This window comes from Pleurodeles waltl, chromosome 1_2 (assembly GCF_031143425.1).
Source record: "Pleurodeles waltl isolate 20211129_DDA chromosome 1_2, aPleWal1.hap1.20221129, whole genome shotgun sequence".
Taxonomy (NCBI): Eukaryota; Metazoa; Chordata; class Amphibia; order Caudata; family Salamandridae; genus Pleurodeles; species Pleurodeles waltl.
Window position 1 is genome coordinate 1,337,576,366 of NC_090437.1, and position 27,651 is coordinate 1,337,604,016.

Here is a 27,651-nt window from a genome sequence, read left to right on the forward strand (position 1 = left end):
TCCTGTGTTCCAGGGACCATGCTCGTCAGGATGAGAGGGGACCCAGAGGACCAATGATGCAGAAGTTTGGTACCTGCGTTAGCAGGGGGAAGATTCCGTTGACCCACGGGAAATGTCTTCTTGGCTTCCAGTGCAGGGTGAAAGCCGGCAGGATGAGCCAGAAGTCAAAGAGGGAAGTGCAGAGGAACTCTGATGAGCTTTTGCATTAGTTTTCTGAGGAATAGCACAGAGGAGAGACCCTAAATAGCCCACAGAGGAAGATTGGCTACTGAGAAAGATTAGCACCTATCAGGAGGGGTCTCTGACGTCACCTGCTGGCACTGGCCACTCAGAGCTGTCCATTGTGCCCCAACACCTCTGCATCCAAGATGGCAGAGGTCTGGGACACACTGGAGGTGCTGGTCAGGGGAGTGGTCACTCCCCTTTCCTTTGTCCAGTTTCACGCCAGATCAGGGCTGGGGGATCCCTGAACCGGTGTAGACTGGCTTATGCAGAGAGGGCCCATCTGTGCCCATCAAAGCATTTCCAGAGGTTGGGGTAGGCTACTCCTCCCCAGCCCTTCACACCTATTTCCAAAGGGAGAGGGTGTAACACCCTCTCTCAGTGGAAATTCTTTGTTCTGCCTTCCTGGGACCAGGCTGCCCAGGCCTCAGGGGACAGAAACCTGTCTGAGGGGTTGGCAGCAGCAGTAGCTGCAGTGGAGACCCCGGAAAGCAAGTTTGGCAGTACCCGGGTTCTGTGCTAGAGTCCCGGGGATGCATGGAATTATCCCCCCAATGCCAGGGTGCCCACACACTAAGTAACTTGGCACCTAACCTTCTCCAAGTGAGGGTTAGACATATAGGTGACTTATAAGTTACTTATGTGCAGTGAAAAATGGCTGTGCAATAATGTGGACGTTATTTCACTCAGGCTGCAGTGGCAGTCCTGTGTAAGAATTGTCTGAGCTCTCTATGGGTGGCAAAAGAAATGCTGCAGCCCATAGGGAACCTCCTGGCACCCCAATACCCTGGGTACCTAGGTACCATATACAAGGGAATTATAAGGGTGTTCCAGTGTGCCAATGAGAATTGGTAAAATTAGTCACTAGCCTGCAGTGACAATTTTAAAAGCATAGAGACCATAAACACTGAGGTTCTGGTTAGCAGAGCCTCAGTGATACAGTTAAGCACCACACAGGGAACACATGCAGGGCATACATTATGAGCACTGGGGTCCTGACTAGCAGGATCCCAGTGACACATAGGCAAAAACAAACATACATACAGTAAAAATGGGGGTAACATGCCAAGCAAGATGGTACTTTCCTACACCTGGGGGCAGTGGCAGTGGGAACACGGTTCAGGGGACAGAGGCACAGGATATTAGGGACACTGGGAGGACTGCTGTGCGACAGGGGGAGGACAGGCCCAGGGAACCCACTCCCCACGAGGCACTCTCCTACATCATGGGAGCTTACCATCATTTCCAGGAGACGATGGCAACGGTACTGGCCAAGTTTCAGGAGACCCAGCGGCTGCAGGAGGAACACTACCTTGGGATCAGGGAGGACTTGAAGTCCATTAACACCACCCTGGTCACCATTGCAGGGGAGCTGGTAGACCTGGCCAACACCAGGAGGGACACATTGGCACAACAAGGGGCCCCTGACACTAACCTGGACGATGAACAGCCCTCCACCTCCGCTGGCGCTAGTGGACAGGAGGCACCACCACAGGAACAACAGGACACCAGCACCCCACCCCCTGCAGATGGAGAACCACCCTGCAAACGGTCCCTGACATCCAGGAACAAGACAGAGAACATTGCCAAGACCCCCGCCAGGAAATGAGACCCCCCCTGAATGTCACCCTTCTGTCCCACTTTGACACCCGGTCCATCCTTAAACTGCCATTGCTCCACTTCCTATGCCCCTTTGGACAATGCACCTGTGAAACAAATAGACTGCACTCTGCATGGACATTCCTCCACCATCCCCTAGCCCATTTTATACCCCCTCCACTTATTTGCACAGGAATAAACACACTTCAATCACAAAACTGTCTGGAGTCAGTCTGTGCTTTCACAAATGTGTAACTGCAGTAACTATGGAATATAGCAATGTCAATTTACTTGTTCACATACCAATGTAACACAGTTGTAGACATAGCAGAGGGCACAAAGTGGGACCCAAATCTATGAAATGGAAAGTGAAAGTGACAAGTCAGGGCCCATACACTAAATGAAAATGACACACTTGTGCTAGTTCTAACAATAGAATGAGATGTGGGAAGCAGTGGCATCTTCTTACCTGTGTCTCACTGGAAGTATTGCATGATGATGTTGTTTCGGTAGTCGATATCCTCTTCTTCTCCCTCCTCTTCTTCACTGTCCACAGGGTCCACAGCTGCCACAAGACCACCATCTGGCCCATCTGTAGGAGGCTGGACTGGCTTGTAGTGAGTACCAAGGGGTACTTGCACCTTGCACCAGGCCCAGTTATCCCTTATTAGTGTATAGGGTGTCTATCAGCATAGGCTGATAGATAATGGTAGCTTAGCAGAGCAGCTTAGGCTGAACTAGGAGACGAGTGAAGCTCCTACAGTACCACTTAGTGTCATATGCACAATATCATAAGAAAACACAATACACAGTTATACTAAAAATAAAGGTACTTTATTTTTATGACAATATGCCAAAGTATCTCAGAGTGTACCCTCAGTGAGAGGATAGGAAATATACACAAGATATATATACACAATACCAAAAATATGCAGTATAGTCTTAGAAAACAGTGCAAACAATGTATAGTTACAATAGGATGCAATGGGGACACATAGGGATAGGGGCAACACAAACCATATACTCCAAAAGTGGAATGCGAACCACGAATGGACCCCAAACCTATGTGACCTTGTAGAGGGTCGCTGGGACTATTAGAAAATAGTGAGGGTTAGAAAAATAGCCCACCCCAAGACCCTGAAAAGTGAGTGCAAAGTGCACTAAAGTTCCCCAAAGGACAAAGAAGTTGTGATAGGGGAATACTGCAGGAAAGACCCAAACCAGCAATGCAACAACGATGGATTTCCAGTCGAGGGTACCTGTGGAACAAGGGGACCAAGTCCAAAAGTCACAAGCAAGTCGGAGATGGGCAGATGCCCAGGAAATGCCAGCTGTGGGTGAAAAGAAGCTGCTACTGGACTGTAGAAGCTTAGGTTTCTGCAGGAACGACAAGGGCTAGAGACTTCTTCTTTGGAGGACGGATCCCTCACGCCGTGGAGAGTCGTGCAGAAGTGTTTTCCCGCCAAAAGACCGCCAACAAGCCTTGCTAGCTGCAAATCATGTGGTAAGCGTTTTTGGATGCTGCTGTGGCCCAGGAGGGACCAGGATGTCGCAAATTGTGTCAGGGGACAGAGGGGGTATCAAGCAAGACAAGGAGCCCTCTCAGCAGTAGGCAGCACCCGCAGAAGTGCCAGAAACAGGCACTATGAGGATGCGTGAAAAGGTGCTCACCCGAAGTCGCACAAAGGAGTCCCACGTCGCCGGAGAACAACTTAGGAGGTCGTGCAATGCAGGTTAGAGTGCCGTGGACCCAGGCTGGACTGTGCACAAAGGATTACCGCCGGAAGTGCACAGAGGCCGGAGTAGCTGCAAAAGTCGCAGTTCCCAGCAATGCAGTCTGGCGTGGGGAGGCAAGGACTTACCTCCACCAAACTTGGACTGAAGAGTCACTGGACTGTGGGAGTCACTTGGACAGAGTTGCTGGATTCAAGGGACCTCGCTCGTCATGCTGAGAGGAGACCCAGGGGACCGGTGATGCAGTTCTTTGGTGCCTGCGGTTGCAGGGGGACGATTCCGTCGACCCACGGGAGATTTCTTCAGAGCTTCTAGTGCAGAGAGGAGGCAGACTACCCCCACAGCATGCACCACCAGGAAAACAGTCGAGAAGGCGGCAGGATCAGCGTTACAGAGTTGCAGTAGTCATCTTAGCTACTTTGTTGCAGTTTTGCAGGCTTCCAGCGCGGTCAGCAGTCGATTCCTTGGCAGAAGGTGAAGAGAGAGATGCAGAGGAACTTGGATGAGCTCTTGCATTCGTTATCTAAAGTTTCCCCAGAGACAGAGACCCTAAATAGCCAGAAAAGAGGGTTTGGCTACTTAGGAGAGAGGATAGGCTAGCAACACCTGAAGGAGCCTATCAGAAGGAGTCTCTGACGTCACCTGGTGGCACTGGCCACTCAGAGCAGTCCAGTGTGCCACCAGCACCTCTGTTTCCAAGATGGCAGAGGTCTGGAGCACACTGGAGGAGCTCTGGACACCTCCCAGGGGAGGTGCCGCCTTTCCTTTGTCCAGTTTCGCGCCAGAGCAGGGCTAAGGGGTCCCCTGAACCGGTGTAGACTGGCTTATGCAGAATTGGGCACATCTGTGCCCAACAAAGCATTTCCAGAGGCTGGGGGAGGCTACTCCTCCCCTGCCTTCACACCATTTTCCAAAGGGAGAGTGTGTAACACCCTCTCTCAGAGGAAGTCCTTTGTTCTGCCATCCTGGGACAAGCCTGGCTTGACCCCAGGAGGGCAGAAACCTGTCTGAGGGGTTGGCAGCAGCAGCAGCTGCAGTGAAACCCCAGGAAAGGCAGTTTGGCAGTACCAGGGTCTGTGCTACAGACCACTGGGATCATGGGATTGTGCCAACTATGCCAGGATGGCATAGAGGGGGCAATTCCATGATCATAGACATGTTACATGGCCATATTCGGAGTTACCATTGTGAAGCTACATATAGGTAGTGACCTATATGTAGCGCACGCGTGTAATGGTGTCCCCGCACTCACAAAGTCCGGGGAATTGGCCCTGAACAATGTGGGGGCACCTTGGCTAGTGCCAGGGTGCCCTCACACTAAGTAACTTTGCACCTAACCTTTACCAGGTAAAGGGTGTTCCAGTAGGCCAATGTAAATTGGTAAAATTGGTCACTAGCCTGTTAGTGACAATTTGAAAGAAATGAGAGAGCATAACCACTGAGGTTCTGATTAGCAGAGCCTCAGTGAGACAGTTAGTCACTACACAGGTAACACATTCAGGCACACTTATGAGCACTGGGGCCCTGGCTGACAGGGTCCCAGTGACACATACAACTAAAACAACATATATACAGTGAAAAATGGGGGTAACATGCCAGGCAAGATGGTACTTTCCTACACAATCCTCCTGCAGAAAAGGCACCTGGCGTAGCAAAGGCAGGTTGTGCAGCATACAGCAAGCCACGATTATCTGGCACACCTTCTTCGGTGAGTAGTATAGGGAGTCACCTGTCAGATGGAGGCACCGGAATCTGGCCTTCAGGAGGCCGAAGGTGCATTCGATCACCCTCCTAGTTCGCCCATGTGCCTCATTGTAGCATTCCTCTGCCCTTGTCCTGGGATTCCTCTGTGGTCAGTAGCCATTACAGGTTGGGGTAACCAGAGTCACTTGCAAATGTCGAGGGACAACTGTTAGACACACACTAACCCTTAGGGACAGCCCCATACCCAGAAACCTATGTCAACTGTATTGGGACCTTGCCCTCACCTATTAGCCACACACGGTGCCTCTGGTGTTGGCCCATCACATAAGGGATGCTGCTATTCCTCAAAATGTAAGCGTCATGCACAGAGCCAGGATACTTGGCATTGACATGGGAGATGTACTGGTCTGCCAAACACACCATCTGCACATTCATAGAATGGTAGCTCTTCCGGTTTCTGTACACCTGTTCATTTCTGCGAGGGGGTACAAATGCCACATGTGTACCATTAATGGCACCAATGATGTTGGGGGTATGTCCCAGGGCATAGCAGTCACCTTTCACTGTGGGCAAATCCTCCACCTGAGGGAAAACGATGTAGCTGCGCATGTGTTTCAGCAGGGCAGACAACACTCTGGACAACACGTTAGAGAACATTGGCTGGGACATCTCTGATGCCATGGCCACTGTTGTTTGAAAAGACCCACTGGCCAGGAAATGGGGTACAGACAGGATCTGCACTAGAGGGGGGATTCCTGTGGGATGGCGGATAGCTGACATCAGGTCTGGCTCCAACTGGGCACACAGTTCCTTGATTGTTGCACAATCAAGTCTGTATGTGACCAGGATGTGTCTCTCTTTCATTGTCGACAGGTCCACCAGGGGTCTGTACACCGGAGGATGCCGCCATCTCATCACCTGCCCCAGAGGACGTGCCCTATGGAGGAGAACAGCGAGCAGAGAGTCATCCAACACTGAGGTATCACAATGTCTTATTTTCAGAAACGTTATTAATCCGCAATGTGCCGGTATCTGTCTATATTCCCAGCCGAGATAGGTGTGACGCAGTTAACATCCATCCCATGTGGCCTCCTGAGATGGCGGCTGCCTGACCTGTAAGGTGGGACAAGGGGATATGAGGTAACAGCGCTTGCGTTCTACACCGTCGCGGTGGGCGGTCAAAGACCGCAGCGCAATTCATAATTGGTTAACATTGGGCCCTATGGGTCCCAGGAGCCAATAATGATGTACGCCGGCTGTGACGGTAACGCACCGCCGCGGACCTGACCGCCATTTTCTGTCTGTTCACTCACTTGATACCTGACCTTCAACAGGAGAGGACCTACACTGCAAGTGCTGCTGTGACCTCAGTATGGAAGTGACGATGGCTCATGTGTCTTGGGAAAGGGCCCCTGCCTTCACTTCGGAGGAGTTTGAGAAACTAGTGGATGGGGTCCTCCCCCAGCACACGCAACCGTACAGTCCTCCAGACAAACAGGTGAGTACACTGTGAGCATGCTGCATGGGCAATGCCTGTTTTGAGTGGTGTGGATGGAAGATACGGGGCTGAGGCCTGCATGTGCAGATGGGGAGTGTATTTGCATCAGGGCAAGGGTGGGAACTGGGGGGCAATGAGTATGACGGTCCGGACGGGTAAGTAATTTCCTTTTCCTCCTGTACCATTCCTCTAGGTCAGCGCCCACCAGAATTAGGGTATTTGGCATCGCCAAGGATGTCCGGACCCTCGGGGTCTACCACAGACGGAGCACCCACTGCGGTAAAAGATGGGAGGACCTGCGCCGCTGGAGCAAGAAGACGGCGGAGGCCCAGCTGGGGATGGCCTCCCAAGGTGGGAGGGGTTCCTGTCGCACCATGACCCCACCGATGTTCCGGATCCTGGGGGTGGCCTATCCGGAGTTCGATGGGCGATTGACGGCATCACAGTAGCCACAAGGGGGTGAGTACAGCTGACTGTGCGCATTACGAGGTGTCTGGGTGGGGGAGGTGGGCAGTGGGTTCCCCTAGGCCAGGGAGAAGTTGGTAGGCAAGGTCCCTTGTGAGGCAGGCTATGTGGCACCCCAACCCCACCAGTGGTAAGAGCCATCTACACCTAGTCAGGCTCCTGTGACTTCCAGGTGTCCAGCAATTGGTCTTAGGCCGCGTACCCAATCAGCTGACATTTCTAGGAACTGTTAGTGCATGGCGTAGTGCGGAGGACTGCTCCATGTGTGTTGTGTCTGCCAACGGTGGTGGTGTTGCATGCACTGAACATGTCTTTCTTCTGTCTCCCCCCCTCCTTTTTGTGGTCTCCCTGTTCTTGTGTGCAATGACATCATCAGGTGGAGGAGCATGGGCACCAAAGTATGAGGGAGCTGCAACCCACTTGGCCCTGGAGGGCGAAACAACGGAGTCTGAAGCCACCAGTGGGGCGGAGGGCGAGGGGAGCTCCACGGCGGGGACAGGAGCAGACAGCAGTGACAGTGACTCCTCCTCTGATGGGAGCTCCCTTGTGGTGGCAGCACCTCTGTGCCCACCGCATCAACAGGTACAGCCGCCACCCCCCCACCAGCACCGCCCTTCCAGCAGCCCCTCAGTGTGTGTCCCATGCCCGCTCACCCAGCAGGGAGGGCATCTCCTTTGCCCCAGGCACCTCAGGCCCTGCCCCAGTCAGCCCTGCTGCCCTCAGTGAGGAGGCTATTGACCTCCTGAGATCCCTCACCGTTGGGCAATCTACCATTGTGAATGCCATCCAGGGTGTAGAGAGGCATTTGCAACAAACAAATGCATACCTGGTGGGCATTCATTCTGGCCAGGTAGCCCAACAGAGAGCATTTCAGGCTCTGGCCTCAGCACTGATGGCAGCCATTGTCCCTGTGTCTAGCCTCCCCCTTCCCACTTTCTCCACCCAGACCCAATCCCCTGTACCTCAGCCTATCCCAAGCACACCATCAGACCAGCATGCACACTCATCAACACACAAGAGTGGCTCAGGCAAACATCAGCACCACACATCCCACAGGCACTTACACAAGCACCATCCCAATGCAGACACAGCAACATCCACTGCCTCCACTGTGTCCCCCTCCTCCACGGCTTCCTCCTCCCTCCCTGTCTCGTCTCCACTCACACCTGCATGCACTACATCCTCAGCCACTACCTCCATCACCAGCACGCCCATCACCACACACCCCTCATGTGCACTCACCACCCCCACTACCATTCACACATCCCCAGTGTCCTCTCCCAGTGTGTCTGTGAGCCCTCCTCCCAAAGTACACAAACGCAGGCACACACCCACCCAACAGCCAACCGCCTCACAACAGCCTCCAGCCCATACACCTTCACCCAAATTCAGCAGACGTACACCTCCTACAGCCACTACCACTACCTCCACTCCCAAACCCCCTCCATCTTCCCGTCCCAGTATGTCTAAGAAAGTCTTCCTGGCTAACATTGACCTCTTCCCTACACCTCCCCCACCCCGTCCTTCCCCTAGGGCCAGGCTTTCCAGGTCCCAGCCCAGCACCTCAGCCACCAAATCCTCAGGCACAGTGGTGCCAGCAACTGTGGGGTCATGGAGTGCGCCACCCATCAGGGCTGCCAGTGTGCCACGTAGCGAGGGCAAGGACATTCCACCACCTGCCAAGGAGGGAGAAGCCAAAAGTACCAGCCACCAAGGGCTCAGCAAAAACCAAAGGGGATAGTGGAAAGACAACTGCGGCACCATCAAAGCTGGGGAAGGGCCAAAAGCTGAAGAGCAGGAGAGGGCATGGTGGCACCGACTGAGGGACCAGTGTCACAACTTTCTGTCCACGACCACGGCAACCTGTATGGCGGCGAACACCGCTAGCTGCCCCGCCACCACAACCGCCACCACAACCACCACCTGCACTACCCCGGCACGTCTACAGCCTCAGCAACAGTCTCCAACCTCTTCCCCAGTGGGCAGCCGTCCGAAGCTGCAGGAAACGTCCTGCTGTGTCCCTCTGCAGGTGCTGACCCATGCACCGCCACCAGCACCGCCGCAAGCACCGCCGCAAGCACCGCCGCCACAGGCACCGCCGCGACAGACACTGCTGCAAGCACCGCCACCTGCACCGCCACATCTACAGCCTCAGCGACAGTCCCCAGCCTCTTCCCCAGTGGGCAGCTCTCCGAGGCTGTAGGAAACGTCCTGCTGTGCCACTCTGCAGGTGCTGACCCATGCACCGCTGCCAGCACCACCGCAAGCGCCGCCGCAAGCACCGCTGCATCAGACACTGCCGCAACAGACACCGCCGCAAGCACCGCCACCGGCCCCGCGGCTTCCTCTGACACAGGTACCACCGCTGACATGGCTACCATCCCCAGTGGTCAATCGTCTGAGGCTGGAGGAGAGTTCCTGGACCCTGGCCAGCTTCCATGAGGCATTTCTTCCATCACTGTTTACACCTGCAGGTGGAAGGCGCAGCCGCAGCAGTGTGGGGTATGTCGCTGTTTCCATGGCGTATCATGTTACCTGAACCTCGCAAATCTCGTGGCACACACACAAAGGTGAGGGAATTGTACCGGCCACACTGCACGTAGAGCACTCTGGGCACCATGCCCCCTCCAGAACCAGTGGAGAATCAAATACACTACCTCAGTCCTTGGCAGGATGAAGCACTCTGGGCACCAGGCCCCCTCCAGAACCAGTGGAGAATCACATACACTACCTCAGTCCTTGGCAGGATTAAGCACTCTGGGCACCAGGCCCCCTCCAGAACCAGTGGAGACTGTTATCCACTTGAGAGACTGTGGATTTGCACCGGGATAAAGCAGTGGGCAAACCACCCACTGGGGAGACTTGAGAGACTGTGGCTTTGCACTCCCCAGGATACATCAATGGGCATGGAGCCCCCTCGTGCAGCAGTGGCGTCATGCGTTCATCAGGCTGAGGTGCCCTCCCTCCCCCTGAGGTGCCTGTATATTTTCGATCTGATGCCCCAGCAGTGTTCTCTCCGTTTCCAGTCAGGTATCATGTGTGGGCCTCGCCCATGCATTTTGGGCCCAGTGGTCGACGGACAATGATTAGTACACTATCCGGACTTGTGTAGTTTGTGTACATATTTATATATACTGAATCTTGACTTTTGAATAATGTATTTTTCTTGATTACAATGGATACAATCATTTCCTTTTGTCCTTGCGTTCTTCCAGGGGGTGGGGGGTGTATATGTAATGTTGCTGCATGTATTTGTGTGTATGTTGTTGTGTGTGAAGGTGAGGGTGGGGGTGTTGCGTGTTGCGTGTGTGAGTCACTCTGTTTCCACCCCCCTCCCCTGTGTTGTAGGTGCAGTACTCACTGTGGTCGCCGCCGTTCGTACTCCTGGTAGAAGAGGAGGTAAACCAACATGGGCAGTGTAGGAGGCTGGACTGGCTTGTAGTGAGTACCAAGGGGTACTTGCACCTTGCACCAGGCCCAGTTATCCCTTATTAGTGTATAGGGTGTCTAGCAGCTTAGGCTGATAGATAATGGTAGCTTAGCAGAGCAGCTTAGGCTGAACTAGGAGACGTGTGAAGCTACTACAGTACCACTTAGTGTCATATGCACAATATCATAAGAAAACACAATACACAGTTATACTAAAAATAAAGGTACTTTATTTTTATGACAATATGCCAAAGTATCTTAGAGTGTACCCTCAGTGAGAGGATAGGAAATATACACAAGATATATATACACAATAGCAAAAATATGCAGTATAGTCTTAGAAAACAGTGCAAACAATGTATAGTTACAATAGGATGCAATGGGGAAACATAGGGATAGGGGCAACACAAACCATATACTCCAGAAGTGGAATGCGAACCACAAATGGACCCCAAACCTATGTGACCTTGTAGAGGGTCGCTGGGACTATTAGAAAATAGTGAGAGTTAGGAAAATAACCCTCCCCAAGACCCTGAAAAGTGAGTGCAAAGTGCACTAAAGTTCCCCTAAGGACAAAATAGTCGTGTTAGAGGGAAAATGCAAGGAAAACACAAATCAGCAATGCAACAACGATGGATTCCTGACTGAGGGTACCTGTGGAACAAGAGGACCAAGTCCAAAAGTCACAAGCAACTCGGAGATGGGCAGATGCCCAAGAAATGCCAGCGGTTGGTGCAAAGAAGCTCTTACTAGGCTGAAGAACTGTGAATACTGCAGGAACGACAAGGGCTAGAGACTTCCCCTTTGGAGGATGGATCCCCCACGCCTTGGAGAGTCGTGCAGAAGTATTTTCCTGCCGGATGGACGCCAACAAGCCTTGCTACACGCAAATCGTGCGTTTGGCGTTTTTGGACGCTGCTGGGGCCCAGGAGGGACCAGGAGGTCGCAAATTGGACCTGCAGAGAGAGGGGACGTCGAGCAAGACAAAGAGCCCTCACTGAAGCAGGTAGCACCCAGAAAAGTGCCACAAACAGGCACTACAAGGATGCGTGAAACGGTGTTCGCCGAAGTTGCACAAAGGAGTCCCACGTCGCCGGAGACCAACTTAGAAAGTCGTGCAATGCAGGTTAGAGTGCCGTGGACCCAGGCTTGGCTGTGCACGAAGGATTTCCGCCGGAAGTGCACAGGGGCCGGAGTAGCTGCAAAGTCGCGGTTCCCAGCAATGCAGCCCAGCGAGGTGAGGCAAGGACTTACCTCCACCAAACTTGGGCTGAAGAGTCACTGGACTGTGGGGGTCACTTGGACAGCGTCGCTGGATTCGAGGGACCTCGCTCGTCGTGCTGAGAGGAGACCCAAGGGACCGGTAATGCAGCTTTTTGGTGCCTGCGGTTGCAGGGGGAAGATTCCGTCGACCCACGGGAGATTTCTTCGGAGCTTCTGGTGCAGAGAGGAGGCAGGCTACCCCCACAGCATGCACAAGCAGGAAAACAGTCGAGAAGGCGGCAGGATCAGCGTTACAGAGTTGCAGTAGTCGTCTTTGCTACTATGTTGCAGGTTTGCAGGCTTCCAGCGCGGTCAGCGGTCGTTTCCTTATCAGAAGGTGAAGAGAGAGATGCAGAGGAACTCGGCTGAGCTCATGCATTCGTTATCTAAAGTTTCCCCAGAGACAGAGACCCTAAATAGCCAGAAAAGAGGGTTTGGCTACCTAGGAGAGAGGAAAGGCTACTAACACCTGAAGGAGCCTATCAGCAGGAGTCTCTGACGTCACCTGGTGGCACTGGCCACTCAGAGCAGTCCAGTGTGCCAGCAGCACCTCTGTTTCCAAGATGGCAGAGGTCTGGAGCACACTGGAGGAGCTCTGGACACCTCCCAGGGGAGGTGCAGGTCAGGGGAGTGGTCACTCCCCTTTCCTTTGTCCAGTTTCGCGCCAGAGCAGGGGCTAAGGGGTCCCTGAACCGGTGTAGACTGGCTTATGCAGAATTGGGCACATCTGTGCCCAACAAAGCATTTCCAGAGGCTGGGGGAGGCTACTCCTCCCCTGCCTTCACACCATTTTCCAAAGGGAGAGGGTGTCACACCCTCTCTCAGAGGAAGTTCTTTGTTCTGCCATCCTGGGCCAGGCCTGGCTGGACCCCAGGAGGGCAGCTGCCTGTCTGAGGGGTTGGCAGCAGCAGCAGCTGCAGTGAAACCCCAGGAAGGGCAGTCTGGCAGTACCAGGGTCTGTGCTACAGACCACTGGGATCATGGAATTGTACCAACAATGCCAGGATGGCATAGAGGGGGCAATTCCATGATCATAGACATGTTACATGGCCATATTCGGAGTTACCATGGTGAAGCTACATATAGGTAGTGACCTATATGTAGTGCACGCGTGTAATGGTGTCCCCGCACTCACAAAGTTCAGTGAATTGGCTCTGAACAATGTGGGGGCACCTTGGCTAGTGCCAGGGTGCCCTCACACTAAGTAACTTTGCACCTAACCTTTACCAGGTAAAGGTTAGACATATAGGTGACTTATAAGTTACTTAAGTGCAGTGTAAAATGGCTGTGAAATAACGTGGACGTTATTTCACTCAGGCTGCAGTGGCAGGCCTGTGTAAGAATTGTCAGAGCTCCCTATGGGTGGCAAAAGAAATGCTGCAGCCCATAGGGATCTCCTGGAACCCCAATACCCTGGGTACCTCAGTACCATATACTAGGGAATTATAAGGGTGTTCCAGTAAGCCAATGTAAATTGGTAAAATTGGTCACTAGCCTGTTAGTGACAATTTGAAAGTAATGAGAGAGCATAACCACTGAGGTTCTGGTTAGCAGAGCCTCAGTGAGACAGTTAGGCACCACACAGGGAACATATACATGCACACCTATGAGCACTGGGGCCCTGTGTGACAGGGTCCCAGTGACACATACATATAGGCCACAAACCTATGAGCACTGGGGTCCTGACCAGCAGGATCCCAGTGACACATAACAACCATACTGAAAGTATAGTGTTTTCACTATGAGCACTGAGGCCTGGCTATCAGGATCCCAGTGAGACAGTGAAAACAGTGACAAACACCCTGACATACACTCACAAACAGGCCAAAAGTGGGGGTAACAAGGCTAGAAAGAGGCTACCTTCTCACAGGCAGTACTTGTAGTTCGGGCTCCATGGCGTCCTGGTTCCTCGTTTGGTGTCAAGAGGTGAGTGTTTTCCCTTCTGTGTACTGTTTCCGCCGTGCTTTTGATAGGGTTGGTTCCACCCCTGAAAAGGTGGCGGATAGGCCTCTTGTAATAGGGTGGGCGGTACTTTGTCTCCCGCCTGTCTGTTGGCGGTGACCGCCGCGCTGTTTGTTTCTACCGCTGTGGCGGTCAGAGTGTTAAAGTGGCTGTCTATGTTGGCGGTTTCCGCCACGGTTGTAATCCCATTTTTTTTTTCCGCCAGCCTGTTTGCGGTATTACTGCCGCTTTAACACCGACCGCCACGGTTGTAATGAGGGCCTAAGTCCGCTAGGCCAATAAGCGACCGGGTCTAGTGGCTCAGTGGAGTAATGCATCCACTGGAGTTGCCTGTGTTTAATCTCACGGTCACAGGTTGCAATCCCAGTGGGTCCACTCGGCCTTTCATCCATCGGAGGTCGATAAAAGGAGTAACATTGAGTTGGGTAGCAATTAACATCTGTTATTCAGCACCAATATACCCTTCTGGGTATATTGGTGCAATCACGTCTCTTTCAGCCACACCACCGAACTCCCCTGGACAGACCACCACTGCATCCACTTCTCCTTCAAGAAACCCACAACACACCACCACCCACAACGGATCCCCCACCGCAGTTGGAACAAGGTCACCGGAGACCAACTTATCGCAACCCTCTCCCAGAACCCACCCATCAACACCACCGACACTGATGCAGCTGCCCACAACTTCAGGCAATGGGTCAACACCTGTGCCAATACTCTCGCCCCAATCAAGAATCCCTCCAATAGACTCACTGGCAGAAAGGCCTTCTGGTTTACCGCCGACCTCCACAAATCTAAGCAAACCTGCCGAAGACTCGAAAGAAAGTGGCCCTAAGATCAGACTCTGGACAAACACACAGCCTTCAAAAACGCCATCCGCAGACACCACCAACTCATCCGAGCCCCCAAAAGAACTGCCTTCAAAGACCGAATCCACAACAACACACACAGCCACAAGGAGCTCTTCAACGTCGTGAAGGAACTCTCCAACCCCAGCTCCAACGTCAACGACATCCAACATCCCTAGACCACTGCAACTCCTTAGCCTCCTACTTGCACCGCAAGATTGCAGACATCCACGACAGCTTCAGCACCCAGACCTCCCCTGGCAACCACGAACACCACAGATTCACCTCCGAACAACCTCCTGCTCTCCTGGAACCCTGTCAACGTCAACGACACCATCGAAATTATGAACACCATCCACTCCGGCTCTCCATCTGACCCCTGCCCTCACCACATCCTCAACAAAGCAAGCTCCGTCATTGCACCTCAACTACGGAAGATCATCAACAGTTCCTTTGAGTCTACCACCATCCCCGAGAGCTGGAAACACGCTGAGATTGACGCCCTCCTCAAAAAACCCAAGGCAGACCCAAAGGACCTCAAGATCTTCCGGCCTATCTCCCTGCTCCCGTTCCCAGCAAAAGTCATTGAGAAAGCCGTCAACAGACAACTAACCTGCTTCCTAGATGAGAAACGCACCCTGGACCCTTCCCAATCTGGATTCCACAGCAACCACAGCACCGAAACCGCCCTCATCGCCGCCACCGACGACATCAGAACCATACTGGACAGTGGAGAAACCGTGGCCCTCATCCTCTGGGACCTCTCAGCCACGTTCGACACCGTCTGCCACCAAACCCTACGCTTATGCCTCAGCAATGCTGGAATCCACGACAGAGCCCTGGACTGGGTCCCCTCCTTTCGCACCGGCAGAACCCAGAGAGTACGCCTCCCCCCATTCCGCTCGGAGGCCTCCGAAATCATCTGCGGCGTACCCCAGGGTTTGCCCCTCAGCCCGACCCTCTTCAACATCTACATGTCCCGCTTGCTAACATCGCCTGATCCCACAACCTCAACATCTTCTCATACGCTCACGACACCTAGCTGATTCTCTCCCTCACCAAGGACTCTGTCAAGACCTACCCCCACAAAGGAATGAAGGCCATCGCCGAATGGATGAAGAGGAGCTGCCTCAAACTCAATTTGGAAAAGACGGAAGTCCTTATCTTTGGCTCCACCCCCTCTGCATGGGATTACTCCTGGTGGCCTGCCACTCTCGGAACCGCTCCAACTCCCACTGACCACTCAGGCAACCTAGGATTCATCTTGGACCCCTCACTATCCATGACCCAGCAAGTCAACGCCATCTCCTCCTCCTGCTTCAACACCGAAACCAGAAGAACAGTCACCCAAGCCCTTGTAAGCAGCAAACTGGACTACGACAATGCCCTCTATGCAGGAACCACGGCCAAACTCCAGAAGAGGCTGCGACGCATCCAGAACGCCTCTGCACGCCTCATCCTGGACATCCCCTGCCACTGCCACATCACAGACCACCTGAAAAACCTGCACTGGCTCCCAGTCAACAAGAGAATCACCGTCAAACTCCTCACACACGCTCACAAAGAACTGCACAACACCGGACCAGAGTACCTCAACAAACGACTCTCCTTCTACACCCCGACCCAGCATCTCTGCTCCGCTGACCTCGCCCTCGCAACCGTCCCACGTGTCTGCAGAACTACAACCGGCGGTAGATCATTTTCGCACCTCGCCGCCAAAACGTGGAACACTCTTCCCACCCACCTGCACCAGAACAAAGACCTCCTTACTGTCAAGAAACTTCTCAAGACCTGGTTGTTCGAACAGTAGCAGCACCTCCCCCCACCTTCACCCCCTCCCCTCCTCAGCGTCTTGAGACCCTCATGGGTAAGTAGTGCGCTTTACAAATCCCCTGATTGATTGATTGATTGAACGTGCACTTTACAAATATACATGTTAGGTTCAAATGTCAATTAATATATTTATTGTATTAGATTCTAATACTTTACATTGTTGGTTAAACTATTTTAATACATCGTTTTGGGTACATTATTCGTTTTTTTTCTCACAATAATGAAATTGTACATTTTATTTCACTCCATTCTGTTGTATTGTTCTGTTTTTTCTATTATAAGATTAATTAAGTGGTTTATGACTTATACCAAATGGTATATTTGAAAATATATTTATAAATATACATTTTGTGAACCTTTTATGTTAAAGGAGCACTGCCCTCATTTATATGCTTCTCACAGTTAGATGAGATAGATTGATAGATGGTACCCCTCAGATTTATGCACTTGTCCCAATGCTTGTGGGACTGGAGAGAGATAATAATTTTAACATCCCCAATTAAAGCCCTTTCCTCAGTGAGTGTGGGACTGGAGATACAACAGTTATATACACCCTCTGCAATGTATGCTCCTTCCATAATAATTGCGGGACTGAGTTTAGAATAGTTTATTTTACACACTCAGGATTCTAGCACTAGAGATAGATAAGTGAATCTGATCCCTACACCCTAAAGTATGCACTTTTCCAAATGTTTGGAAAGCTGAAGTTGGAATAGTAAATGTGACCCCCCCGATACTTTGTGAATAAATAAAAAATATTGTAAAGAGCCTTGCACACCATCCATGCAATATGTGTATTTCATCATGTATTTGTGATAAACAATAAGCTGGGAAATTAGGTATGCAGCATAGTACCCATGTGACTTGGGGCCAGATGTACGTAGATATGATTTTGCGACTCGGAAATTGCAAGTCGGAGCGACTAGCAATTTGCGAGTCGCAAAATCATATGCAGAATGGTGTCCATGACACCATCTGCGAATTGCAAGGGGGTCGCAAAGACCCACCTCATTAATATTAATGAGGTGGGTCACAATTTGCGACCCCCTTGTGATTCCCTGCACTTACAGGCATGGTGGCCTGCTGAAGACAGCAGACCTCCATGTCTGTGACTGCTTTTTTAATAAAGCAGTTTTTTTTTTGTATTGCAGTCCGTTTTCCTTAAAGGAAAACGAGTTGTAATACAAAAGAAAAAATGAAACCATTTGGTTTCATTTTTTCAAAATATTTTTGGCGACATTCACAAAGAGGAAGGGGTCCAATGAGATAGCACCCACTTCACATGGGTGCTAACTGCGAATTGCTTTGCGACCGCGTTCGCAGTCACAAAGCAATTCTGCATCACGGTGCGAATCGCAATAGGAAGGGAACACCCCTTCGTATTTGCGAGTCGCATTCCCATTTTGCAAGTTGGTACCGACTCGCAAAACGGGAATGTGCATCGCGATGCCCGTTTTGCATGGCGCAAACTGCGAATTTCACAGTTTGCGCCATGCAATACGGTTGCTACATCTGGCCCTTGTTCCATTACATCATTATTTTTTTTATCACAGTCAATACACAGTTTTATGTCTGTATGCCCCTAATTAAATAAGGAATAGTAATGTTAATGTATGTAGTTTAAGCCAGTGTGTACTAGAAAATGGCACGTCCCGCAGACGCATGCGTGTAATATGCAAGAGTGCATTGGACATACCAGCTTGCATAGCACATGCCACACATTCAGGAACATGTGCACAATTACTTTAGAACTGCATGGGAGAAGATCCTTGAAAGACAACCTTAAACACTGCAATCCTGCTCAACCCAAGGAAACACCAGTCACTCTCCCAGCTGAGGTCTGCTAATGACAGCTCATCTGCTGTGAACAGGCATGCAGTGTGCTGGCCACCAAGAAACTGCAGATGCAATTTAGGGATTTCAATTACAATGCAATAGATCCCAAACTCAACATTACCACCTAATTGGAAGGTATCACTTAGTAAATATAACCAGTTATCCCAATGTTTTCCAATCGGAGAGGTAGGCTTTGCAGTAATGAAAAATTAATTTAGGAGTTTTTCACTCTCATGGCATGTAAAACGTAAACATACATGTCCAACGTTTTAAATACAATGCATACTGCCCTCCCATGTAGTCTGTTTAAGTCCAACCCTGGAGGTTACTTCTTTCCATTAAAAAGAAAGGTTTAGGCCTGGCAAAAAAGTTTGGCAGGTTGAAATAGCAGCTTAAACTGGAACACACAGACTTCAGTAGCAGGCCTGCGACATGTTTAAAGGGCTGCTTAAGTGGGTTATACAGTAAGTGCTGCGGGCCCACCAGCAGCTTTCAATTTAGAAGCCCTTCATACTTGTAATACCACTTTACTAGGGACTTACACATATATTAGATGTGCCAATTGGGTGCAAGCCAATTTCGTCATGTTTAAAGAAGAAAGCACATGCACTTTAGCACTGGTCAGCAGAGGTAAAGTGCACAGACTCCTAAGGCCGACAAAAACGCGATCAGCAAAAATGGAGGAGTTAGGAATAAAGTTTGTGGGAAGACCACCCTAGAGCACTCAGGTCCACCACGCTGCTTATCCAATATTCTCATCTAGTTTGCTTTCATTTTGCCGCTCTTTCACCTACTTCTTCCAGTCTTTCCTTCTCTCATTCTTTGCTGCTTTCCATCTTTCTTTTCTTCTTTCTCTGCGTCTTTCTTTTTATAGTTCTGCAGAGACTTTACTTGTGTAGTTTGAAAATGACCACCCCAACCATCTGTGAATCTTCAGAGGCCCACTTAACCAGATGAATGTTTTTTACACAACAGTCTCTCAAAGCCTCTGGAGGGTGTCACAGAAGAAACACCTGTTGTCTACAATCTGTAGCACCCCACTTTGTATGGGCAGTGCAGGGGCCCCACTGGCCAGCCCCGTTGCAATGTTCACTGTGTGCTTTACAGACATTGAACATCACAACGGGTGCTGGTGCACCTTACCCACTACAGCATTGCCATGACTCTATTATGAGCCGGAGACAATGCTGTTGGGCTTTTCCCGCTGGGCCAGCGGGTGGAAGCATAATTTCCGCCCGCTGACCCAGCGGGAAACTCTTAATGGCACCTTCGGGATGGCGGCTGCAATGGCGGTAACTTGCCCGTCGGGACTTCGGCGGATAGGCTTTTCCGTCCACCGAAGTGGTAATGACCCCCTATGTTTGTGGTGTATGGACTTTGTTGGACACTGTGTATGGAGGCTGTTGATTCTTGTTTGGGCACATTCCGACACGTTAACAAACATTCAGCATGTAAATACATTGCTAGTTGGAGCACCACAAGATCATAAAATGTCAGAATAGACGCAGGGGACAAATGTATCCTCTACAGTGCTTATAACAAATCAATGATGCTGTGGTCAGCTTTAACACATTAACCACAGAAAAAGTGCTTAATATGAGTACTGTGCATCGTGGGGAGCCAGAAGGCATAGCCTTTTTAGGTATGTAAAGGATGCTATAGGAGACAGTAACCGAATGAAAATGATTAACATTGTGGCCCTGGAAGCAGTATTAAACTGCATTAAAAAACACTTAATAACACAAATCCCCCAGACTGACCCCCCAGAAGTTGAATTTTTTTAGGATAGGCTTGATGAGTGTGAGGGGTGGCTTATACAAAGTACGTGTCCCTAGAAATTATTAATATTTGGGCAATGTTGGCTCAAAAAGCAGCATCAGTTCTTAATATGGCCACCGAAAAGTTTTGTAGTCAAGAAACATGCCCTAATCTGTAGGGTGAATAACTAATTTGGCTAAAACTGTGACCATGAAGTCAAGCACAGATCCTTCAATAGGATGCATCAGTCCACTGAACCGCCAGACCCAACCAATGCAACACTGTAATCTCATTGGACGAGGTATTTGAGTTAAAAAAATAAATTAATTCAATATAGGGAGACATCGGTTATTCCTAGCTTCACTTTGATGCTAAGCATTCTGTTAGCGATGCTCCCAAGGAATGAATGTACTGCTGGTTCAAAGGTGGGCTATAATTTAATATAAGACCAGTGAAAGTGATGCTCAATGTTTATATAAAACACATATAAAATATGTTAAAAGTGTTATGTAGAGTAGTTTAAGCCTGAATTTCAACATGTCTTTATCACATTGACAACAGAGGCAGGGACCCAGCGTCCCATAGTTTAAATCACATGTTATAGTTGGCATATTATTTACAATATTCAAACAAAACAACACGTGCAAAATAGACAGTTAGGCATGGGTTTATATAAAGGTGTTGGATTGTTTCGGCTCCTGCAAACTACTTTAGTGAGACTTCTTTGGGACAATGGAAACCCAAAGCAGTATTTTGAGTCCTACGTCTCAGAGTGGTGACTTAGGGGATCATTACGAGTTCGGCAGATGGTTTTCACCGTTCGATGAACTTCCGACGGGGAGGTTGCCACTAGACAAGCTACCTCCCAGCCGTCCCTATTAAGAGTTTCCCGCTAGGCTGGCGGGCGGAAACCTCGTTTCTGCCTGCCAGCCTAGCGGGAAACAGGCTACAGCATTGTCAATGGCTCGAAATCAAGCCATGGCAATGCTGTAGCCTGCACGGCATACCAACACCCTCGCAATGTTCATTTTCTGCAAAGCCGACAGTGAACATTGTGATAGCGTTGGGCAGGTGGGCCCCTACACCTGTTCTCCACCATCCTTTTCATAGCGGTGTTACTGCCATAAAAAGGCCGGCGGAAAATTAGGTCGTGATCCCAAGGGCAGTGCTGCCCTAGTGAATTAGGATCTCCGCCACCTCCTGACTGCTGGGATCCAAGATGGCGGTCGGACCGCTGCATTGGTGGCGGTCCAGAGCACTACCGCAAGTGTGGCGGTCTGTGGACCGCCGCACTTGTAATGACCCCCTTAGTGGTTGTAGAATTGTTCATAATATATGTTCGTGGAATGGAGCGTCCCACATCACCTGGTGTTATACAAGTCAAACAGGAAGGTCATAGCACAAAAATTTCTGAACTGATGTAATATGAAACGTTTATTCTGTGTGTTGTTAGCAGAAGCTTGCAATCTGGTGTTAAAAGCAAGATTATGTAGGCTGGGGAGTTTTCTGTGACAATAACAGCTGCCTTTTTTAGGGCGTATTGGAAATTTTGTTTTAAACTTTTTTCCAGAGACATGCGCTTTGCAATTACCTTCATCATTATATATGCCAAACACAATTACTCAATAGGACAATTTCACATCTTCGGGTGTATGATTTCACTGGTTCTCTTTAACTATTTCTGATGTTTGGGATCAGTATTGGCTCCGGTACTCCCAGTGTTGCAGTCTTTATAAGTGTTTAAACACACACAATGAAAAAGTATTTTAAGAGCATAGTTTGCCAGGTGAATAAACCAAAGCCCTTGTGTCACAGGGATGTGCAGGAACAATGGGGGCGTTTTTGGATGATTGAATCATGCTTGGGCGCACTTTGACGCATCAAACAACATTAACCGCCTTGAAATATATCAGTTAATGTCAATGATTTGCAGGTTTGGACATCAAAAGCCCCGGAAATTTTAGCAGCGACCATGTTCAAGATTTTGGGGAACAGGGTTAACGCTTGGGATGATTTTCGTACATTATGGCAACAAAAATCTTTCAAAACGAGTTTATTTAGAATAATTTGTCTTCTTGGACTCCAAATTTGCAGAAAGTTAAGTCAATGGTACCTTGGCTCTGTGCAAGTTTGGGTGAGAACTGATTTATAATTGAACACAATAAACTATATTATTTTCTGAATCAATAAATGTCTCAATGCCGCTCGGGGAGCTTTTCTGGTTAGGTTTAGGAGTTAAAATCGGGTTCTCTGCAAACTTTACATTTAATTTAATTTTATCTCAATTAATTTTAGCAGAACAATTGGTTGCAATAGTAGGACTCTTTAACTTTAAAAAAATGATAAAATTCTCAGTACAGGGTTCCCAAAACCTTGAATTTTCAGGTGATATTTGACTAGTTGAACATCTGCAGAGGACAACCTTTGGAAGTAACGGAGGCATGGCCCTGCACTATTTCATGCACCATGCAACACTGTGGCCCAACTTTGTAGCAAAGTGTCGCAGTGCAGCTGCTGTGCTGCGTCACTGGGAAAGCGCAGGAATGCACCATAGTTAAGGCATACGGTGCATTCCTGTCCTTTCCCCTGCACTGGCACAAAATGGGCAGCCTAGCACCAACGTAGGAACCTTGGCACTGTGGTGCAAGGGTGCTTGCGTTGCATGCAGGATTGATTTTGTGCAGGAAGGGACACCTCCCTGCACAGAACAATCCTCACAGACATATTTCCCTTTCTATGTGTGCTGCAGGATGCAGCACACATAGATAGCGGGAGTAATAAGGAGAAATAAAGATATTTTTCCTCGTTACACCTCTCCTAGGGAGGCGTATCTTTTTGCCGCATTCTCAGGTTTACCAAGTTTGATAAGTCTGGGGCAGTGTCAAAAACCATGGGAGCTGCATGGGAACATGCATGCAACCCCCATGGGACGCCTCTCTTGCTCAGAGTTATGCAAGGAAGCGATTTGCGCTGCGTCGCATTACTCCAGAGTTTTGAAGCCATCCAGCGCCACACAAGGGGGTTCTGCCTGGCTTAAAAAATATGACTTAGAGGCTTGTGTCACGCATCTACCATGTAAAGCGTGACGCAATGCTCTCATAAATGTGCCCCTAAGTCCACTAAAACATGCAAGCTGACAACAATGTGTGGGTCATGCCTCTTAAAAATATGCAATGAACATGATCTATTTGAGGGCAGGAGATCATGTTTCACCAGGTACCTCAGATTCAAGTACTTTGTGGCACAAGGACTTACTGAGGACACACGCATCTGGTGCACAACTTCAGAAAGCTGCAGCTGAGAGATGGCTTCTTCTTGGTCCTGGGGGGACTGCGAAGACCCCTCCACATAACAGCAGTCAGAGAGGGCCACGTCAATCCACTCAAGTAGGAACCTCAGACACCCCCGCTGCACCGCCAGTGCCAGGAGCAGCTCCATTGCCATCCTGCGTCCGACATGGCCACTGCTGGCGCCAGGTCTGCTCATCTGCTTCAAGAAGTCACTGACCTGTGCCAGGCTGCGTTGGCCCAGAGGAGGGATACGGTTCTCGCTGGCGAGGGAGAGGGGGGGCAAGGAGGCCAGCACAGAGGAGGCCGTCAGCATCACTTCACTACAGAGGTCTCCATCCGGGGACTGTCCTGCTAGATGCCAGTGCTGGCGCAAGAGGGAGAAGACCATTCTCAGGCCAGCTTGAACGGCCATCTCAATCAGGACCTCTGTCCCTCTCTGGCCCCCTGCACTGTGGACCAGACTGGTCTCAGACCTGAGACACACCAGGGCATCATGCGTCATGGCCGTGTCCATGCGCAGCGGTCTGTGGAATTTGCAGGATATGGCATGGAAGATCCTCTGGAGGCACAAAAGCCGCTGACGCAGGAACTCAATGAAGGACGTGTTCTGGAAGACACGTGAGGCCACGTGGAGCTGGCTGTGGAGAAGGGCGGTAACGTAGTGCGCCCGCTCAAAGGGGCTGCCGACTTCCTGTTCATAGTCCAGCAGCTGTGGTCCCAGCAGGTCCTTGGCTGGCAGGGCCACATGGACCACCTCCTTGCTGCTGAGAAGTTTCTGGTAGAGCTGGGAGGTGAGCTCCCTGGTGGTGGTGGCCATGCCATCCTCCGCAGCCCACGAGTGGTTCAGGGCCTCCTGCCACGTTGTCAGCACCTGGGACTGGTACCAAGCCATGGTTTCCTCATTGTACTGCAAGAGATAAGAAAGTCCCTGTTAGAGCATTAAAATGGCACCACTGATGTCAAGCACACACTTGGTAACTTTGGGAATATGTGTTGCGCCAAAGCAGAGGCCAAGTTTTGGATGCAGCTGAAAGTCTCAAACTATTAGTTGTAAGCAAACATAAATGTAAACTTAAACCCATTTTCAGAAGAAAATAAGAACCATTTTTTCATATTTTGAGATTCTCGTTTGGGCAAAGATTTTATGTCAAATCCTGTGCATTCTTTTTTAACTTGGCAATCCTGCTTCTGTTTGCTTTATTATTCACATACCAATATTCAAGACAGCTCCAAAATAATATCGAAGTGATTTGTTCTTGTATTGTGTGTTTTACCTTTATATTCCAAAAGGGGAAAAGAACGAATTTTCCTGATTTTTTGCTCTCTTTTTCATGATTCGAAAATGTTGGACATGATAAAATACTGGCCAGAAGGCAGCCTTAGAAGGGGTCTGTAGTGCTGAGCTGTGCCCCAGAGGAGCTCTCTGTCAGTGTCTCCAGGCTCCTTGTGCGTTAATTACTTCTGAGGTTCACAAATCCATGCTTCTCTTATTAGCACAAATGGTATATCTTAGATTCTCAATACGAGAAAGTACATTCAAGCTGATTAACTTACACATACAGTTGCACCAGAAGAATTAGTTTCTTTTTGTGTGTGAGTAAATTTGCTTCCAGCAAGGGTTCCAGGATGGGCAGGATATGGGAAGATGGTGGGCAGCTACCAACTTATAAACTTGTGGGCATTTTTAAAAAAATCTGGGCCTATTGCAACTACAAATGGTTGGAGTTTACCTCTGCCCCCTGCAGGGCTGCTTCAAGAGTTTCACTGCTTGACAGTGAAGATACCTCTCATGCAATGTGTTAATTAATTGTATTTACTGCAGTTCATTCTATTTCTCTCTCTCTGTCACACACAAACACACACACACACTCACAATCTCTCACACACAAAGTCACACACACAATCACACACATGCACAATCACACATGCATCATCTCTCTCACACACAATCTCACACATGCAATCACACTCACAATCACACACATGCACACACACACACAATCACAATCATACACGCACAAACACACGCACACATACAATCACACACACAATCACACACACGCACAATCACACACACACAATCACACACACAAAAACACACGCACACATACAATCACACACACAATTACAGTCATACACACACAATCACAAACACACACGCACACAATCACACACACAAAAACACACGCACACATACAATCACACACACAATCACAGTCATACACACACACAATCACACACAATCACAAACACACACACACAATCACACACAGTCTCACACACACAATCACACACACAATTACAGTCATACACACACAATCACAAACACACACGCACACAATCACACACACAAAAACACACGCACACATACAATCACACACACAATCACAGTCATACACACACACAATCACACACAATCACAAACACACACACACAATCACACACAGTCTCACACACACAATCACACACACTCACACACACACACGCAATCACATACACACACAGTCGCACACACACAATCACATACACACACACACATTTGGCAGTGAGGTTGCGGCAGTCGTGGAAGATGGTGGTGTACAAACCAGCTTTCGATAGGAAGCCTGATGGTGGTCCAGCGATGTTTGTGATAGACGGTTGTGAGTAGAGAGGCCTGTGCCCTTATTTGATGGTACAGGGAGGTGCTAGAGTTCGATGACCACTTGTAATCTCTCTATGTACCAAACCCCAGTCAGGGGATTCTCAACAATCTTGGCAGGGTTGAGATGTGTGTAGATGGAGAAGACTTCAGTATAATGTTGGACCCTGAGTTAGGACAAGAAAGAGATGGCTGGCAACCATGCCACTTGGAAAGCACTGACAAAGAGAAGCTGAACAATATAGGACAATGTGACACCAAGAGAATCCACAGCTGACTATTATAAGGCTGCACCTTCTCCAGCTTAAATAGTATCTGTGCCGATAACCAGCTAATGTGTGATATGAGTTCTGTACATGGGCAAAATCACCATTTAGAGCATGCTCTGACGTGTCAGGAGTTTCTAAGACATGTCTGACTCCCAAGGCTAATTGACTTTTAGCACTCTGTAAGGTCGATATTCAAAGACAGTCGGAATTTGGCCATAACTATATGGGCCAAGAAGAGCAATCACCTCCCTGAGAAGTTGTAAGGTGGTTTCAAGGGCTAAGATCACCAATATGGCCAAAAGACACAGGCAAACCTTTAACAAAGTGTGATGGTTAAGACACCTGGTGAAGGAACTCAAGAGGAATAGAAAAACAGCACTCCTTCAGAACCTCGGTGCGAGAAAGGCATTTGACACAGTCAGCTGGGGGTTCACACCAGCAGTCCACAGATGCTTTGGGATACAGAGATTCAGAAAGCACCTCAAGACATGGCTTTTTGAGCTGTAACCGGCAACCCCCCTCTGACTCCCCCCCACAGCGCCTTGAGACCCTAACGGGTGAGTAGTGCGCTTAAGAATTTATTTTGATTGATTGATTGATTTACTTCATCTTCTACCGACGGACTGCAGCTGACCCCTCCAGGAACTCTACAACTTGCAACAGAGAAGCAAAGACAACTTCTGTAACATTGTATCTTCAGCTCTTGCCAGCAATTGCAACTGCCTCCGGGTTGTGCATCCTCTGAGGACTTCCTGCCTTCAGCCTGCACCAGAAGAACTGAAGGAATCGCCCGTGGAGTGACAGGGTCACTTCCCTGCTTCAGCAGGCACCTCTCTGCAGCGACGACCGGTGGCTTGGGTCCCCTCTTCAGACAACGAGCGTGGATCCAGCAACACTGGTGGTGGACTAAAGTGACCCCGACAGTCCCAAGGTCCAGCTGGCCAACTTTGGTGGAGGTAAGATCTTGCTTTCCTATGAAAGACAGTATCCCCTTGTACCTCGTGACTTACAGTTGCCAAGGCTTGTGTGAGACCTTCCATGACGTTCTTCATGCACAGTACAGCTTAGGCCCCCAGTACTCCATCCTGTGATGCACAGCTTCCTGAGGGGCTCTCCAGCGGCGTTGGATCCCTTTGTTTTGTGCTGCGTGGGCCTCCATTTGCACCTTCTTTGTCCCCGTGCTGTGGGACTCCTGTGCATGCTTCCTAGTCTTCTGGGGGCTCTTTGAGTTGCTGAGAGCCCCCTCTGTCTCCCTGTCCTGGGTAGAGGCCACCAGGTCCCTCCCAGTCTCGGACAGCGC

General features: G+C 49.9%; 1 protein-coding gene across 1 annotated transcript in view; it reads right to left on the minus strand.

Annotated features, from left to right (window-relative positions):
- The window catches only part of LOC138257190 (probable E3 ubiquitin-protein ligase HERC1), an 805,868-nt gene extending 781,529 nt beyond the window's left edge, over nucleotides 1-24,339 (minus strand). Inside the window, exon 1 of the mRNA XM_069205891.1 lies at nucleotides 23,410-24,339. Coding sequence (XP_069061992.1) covers nucleotides 23,410-24,336 — 927 coding nt within the window. The 5' untranslated portion in view covers nucleotides 24,337-24,339. The remainder of the gene's footprint in view (nucleotides 1-23,409) is intronic.
- Between the last annotated feature and the right edge of the window lie 3,312 nt (nucleotides 24,340-27,651).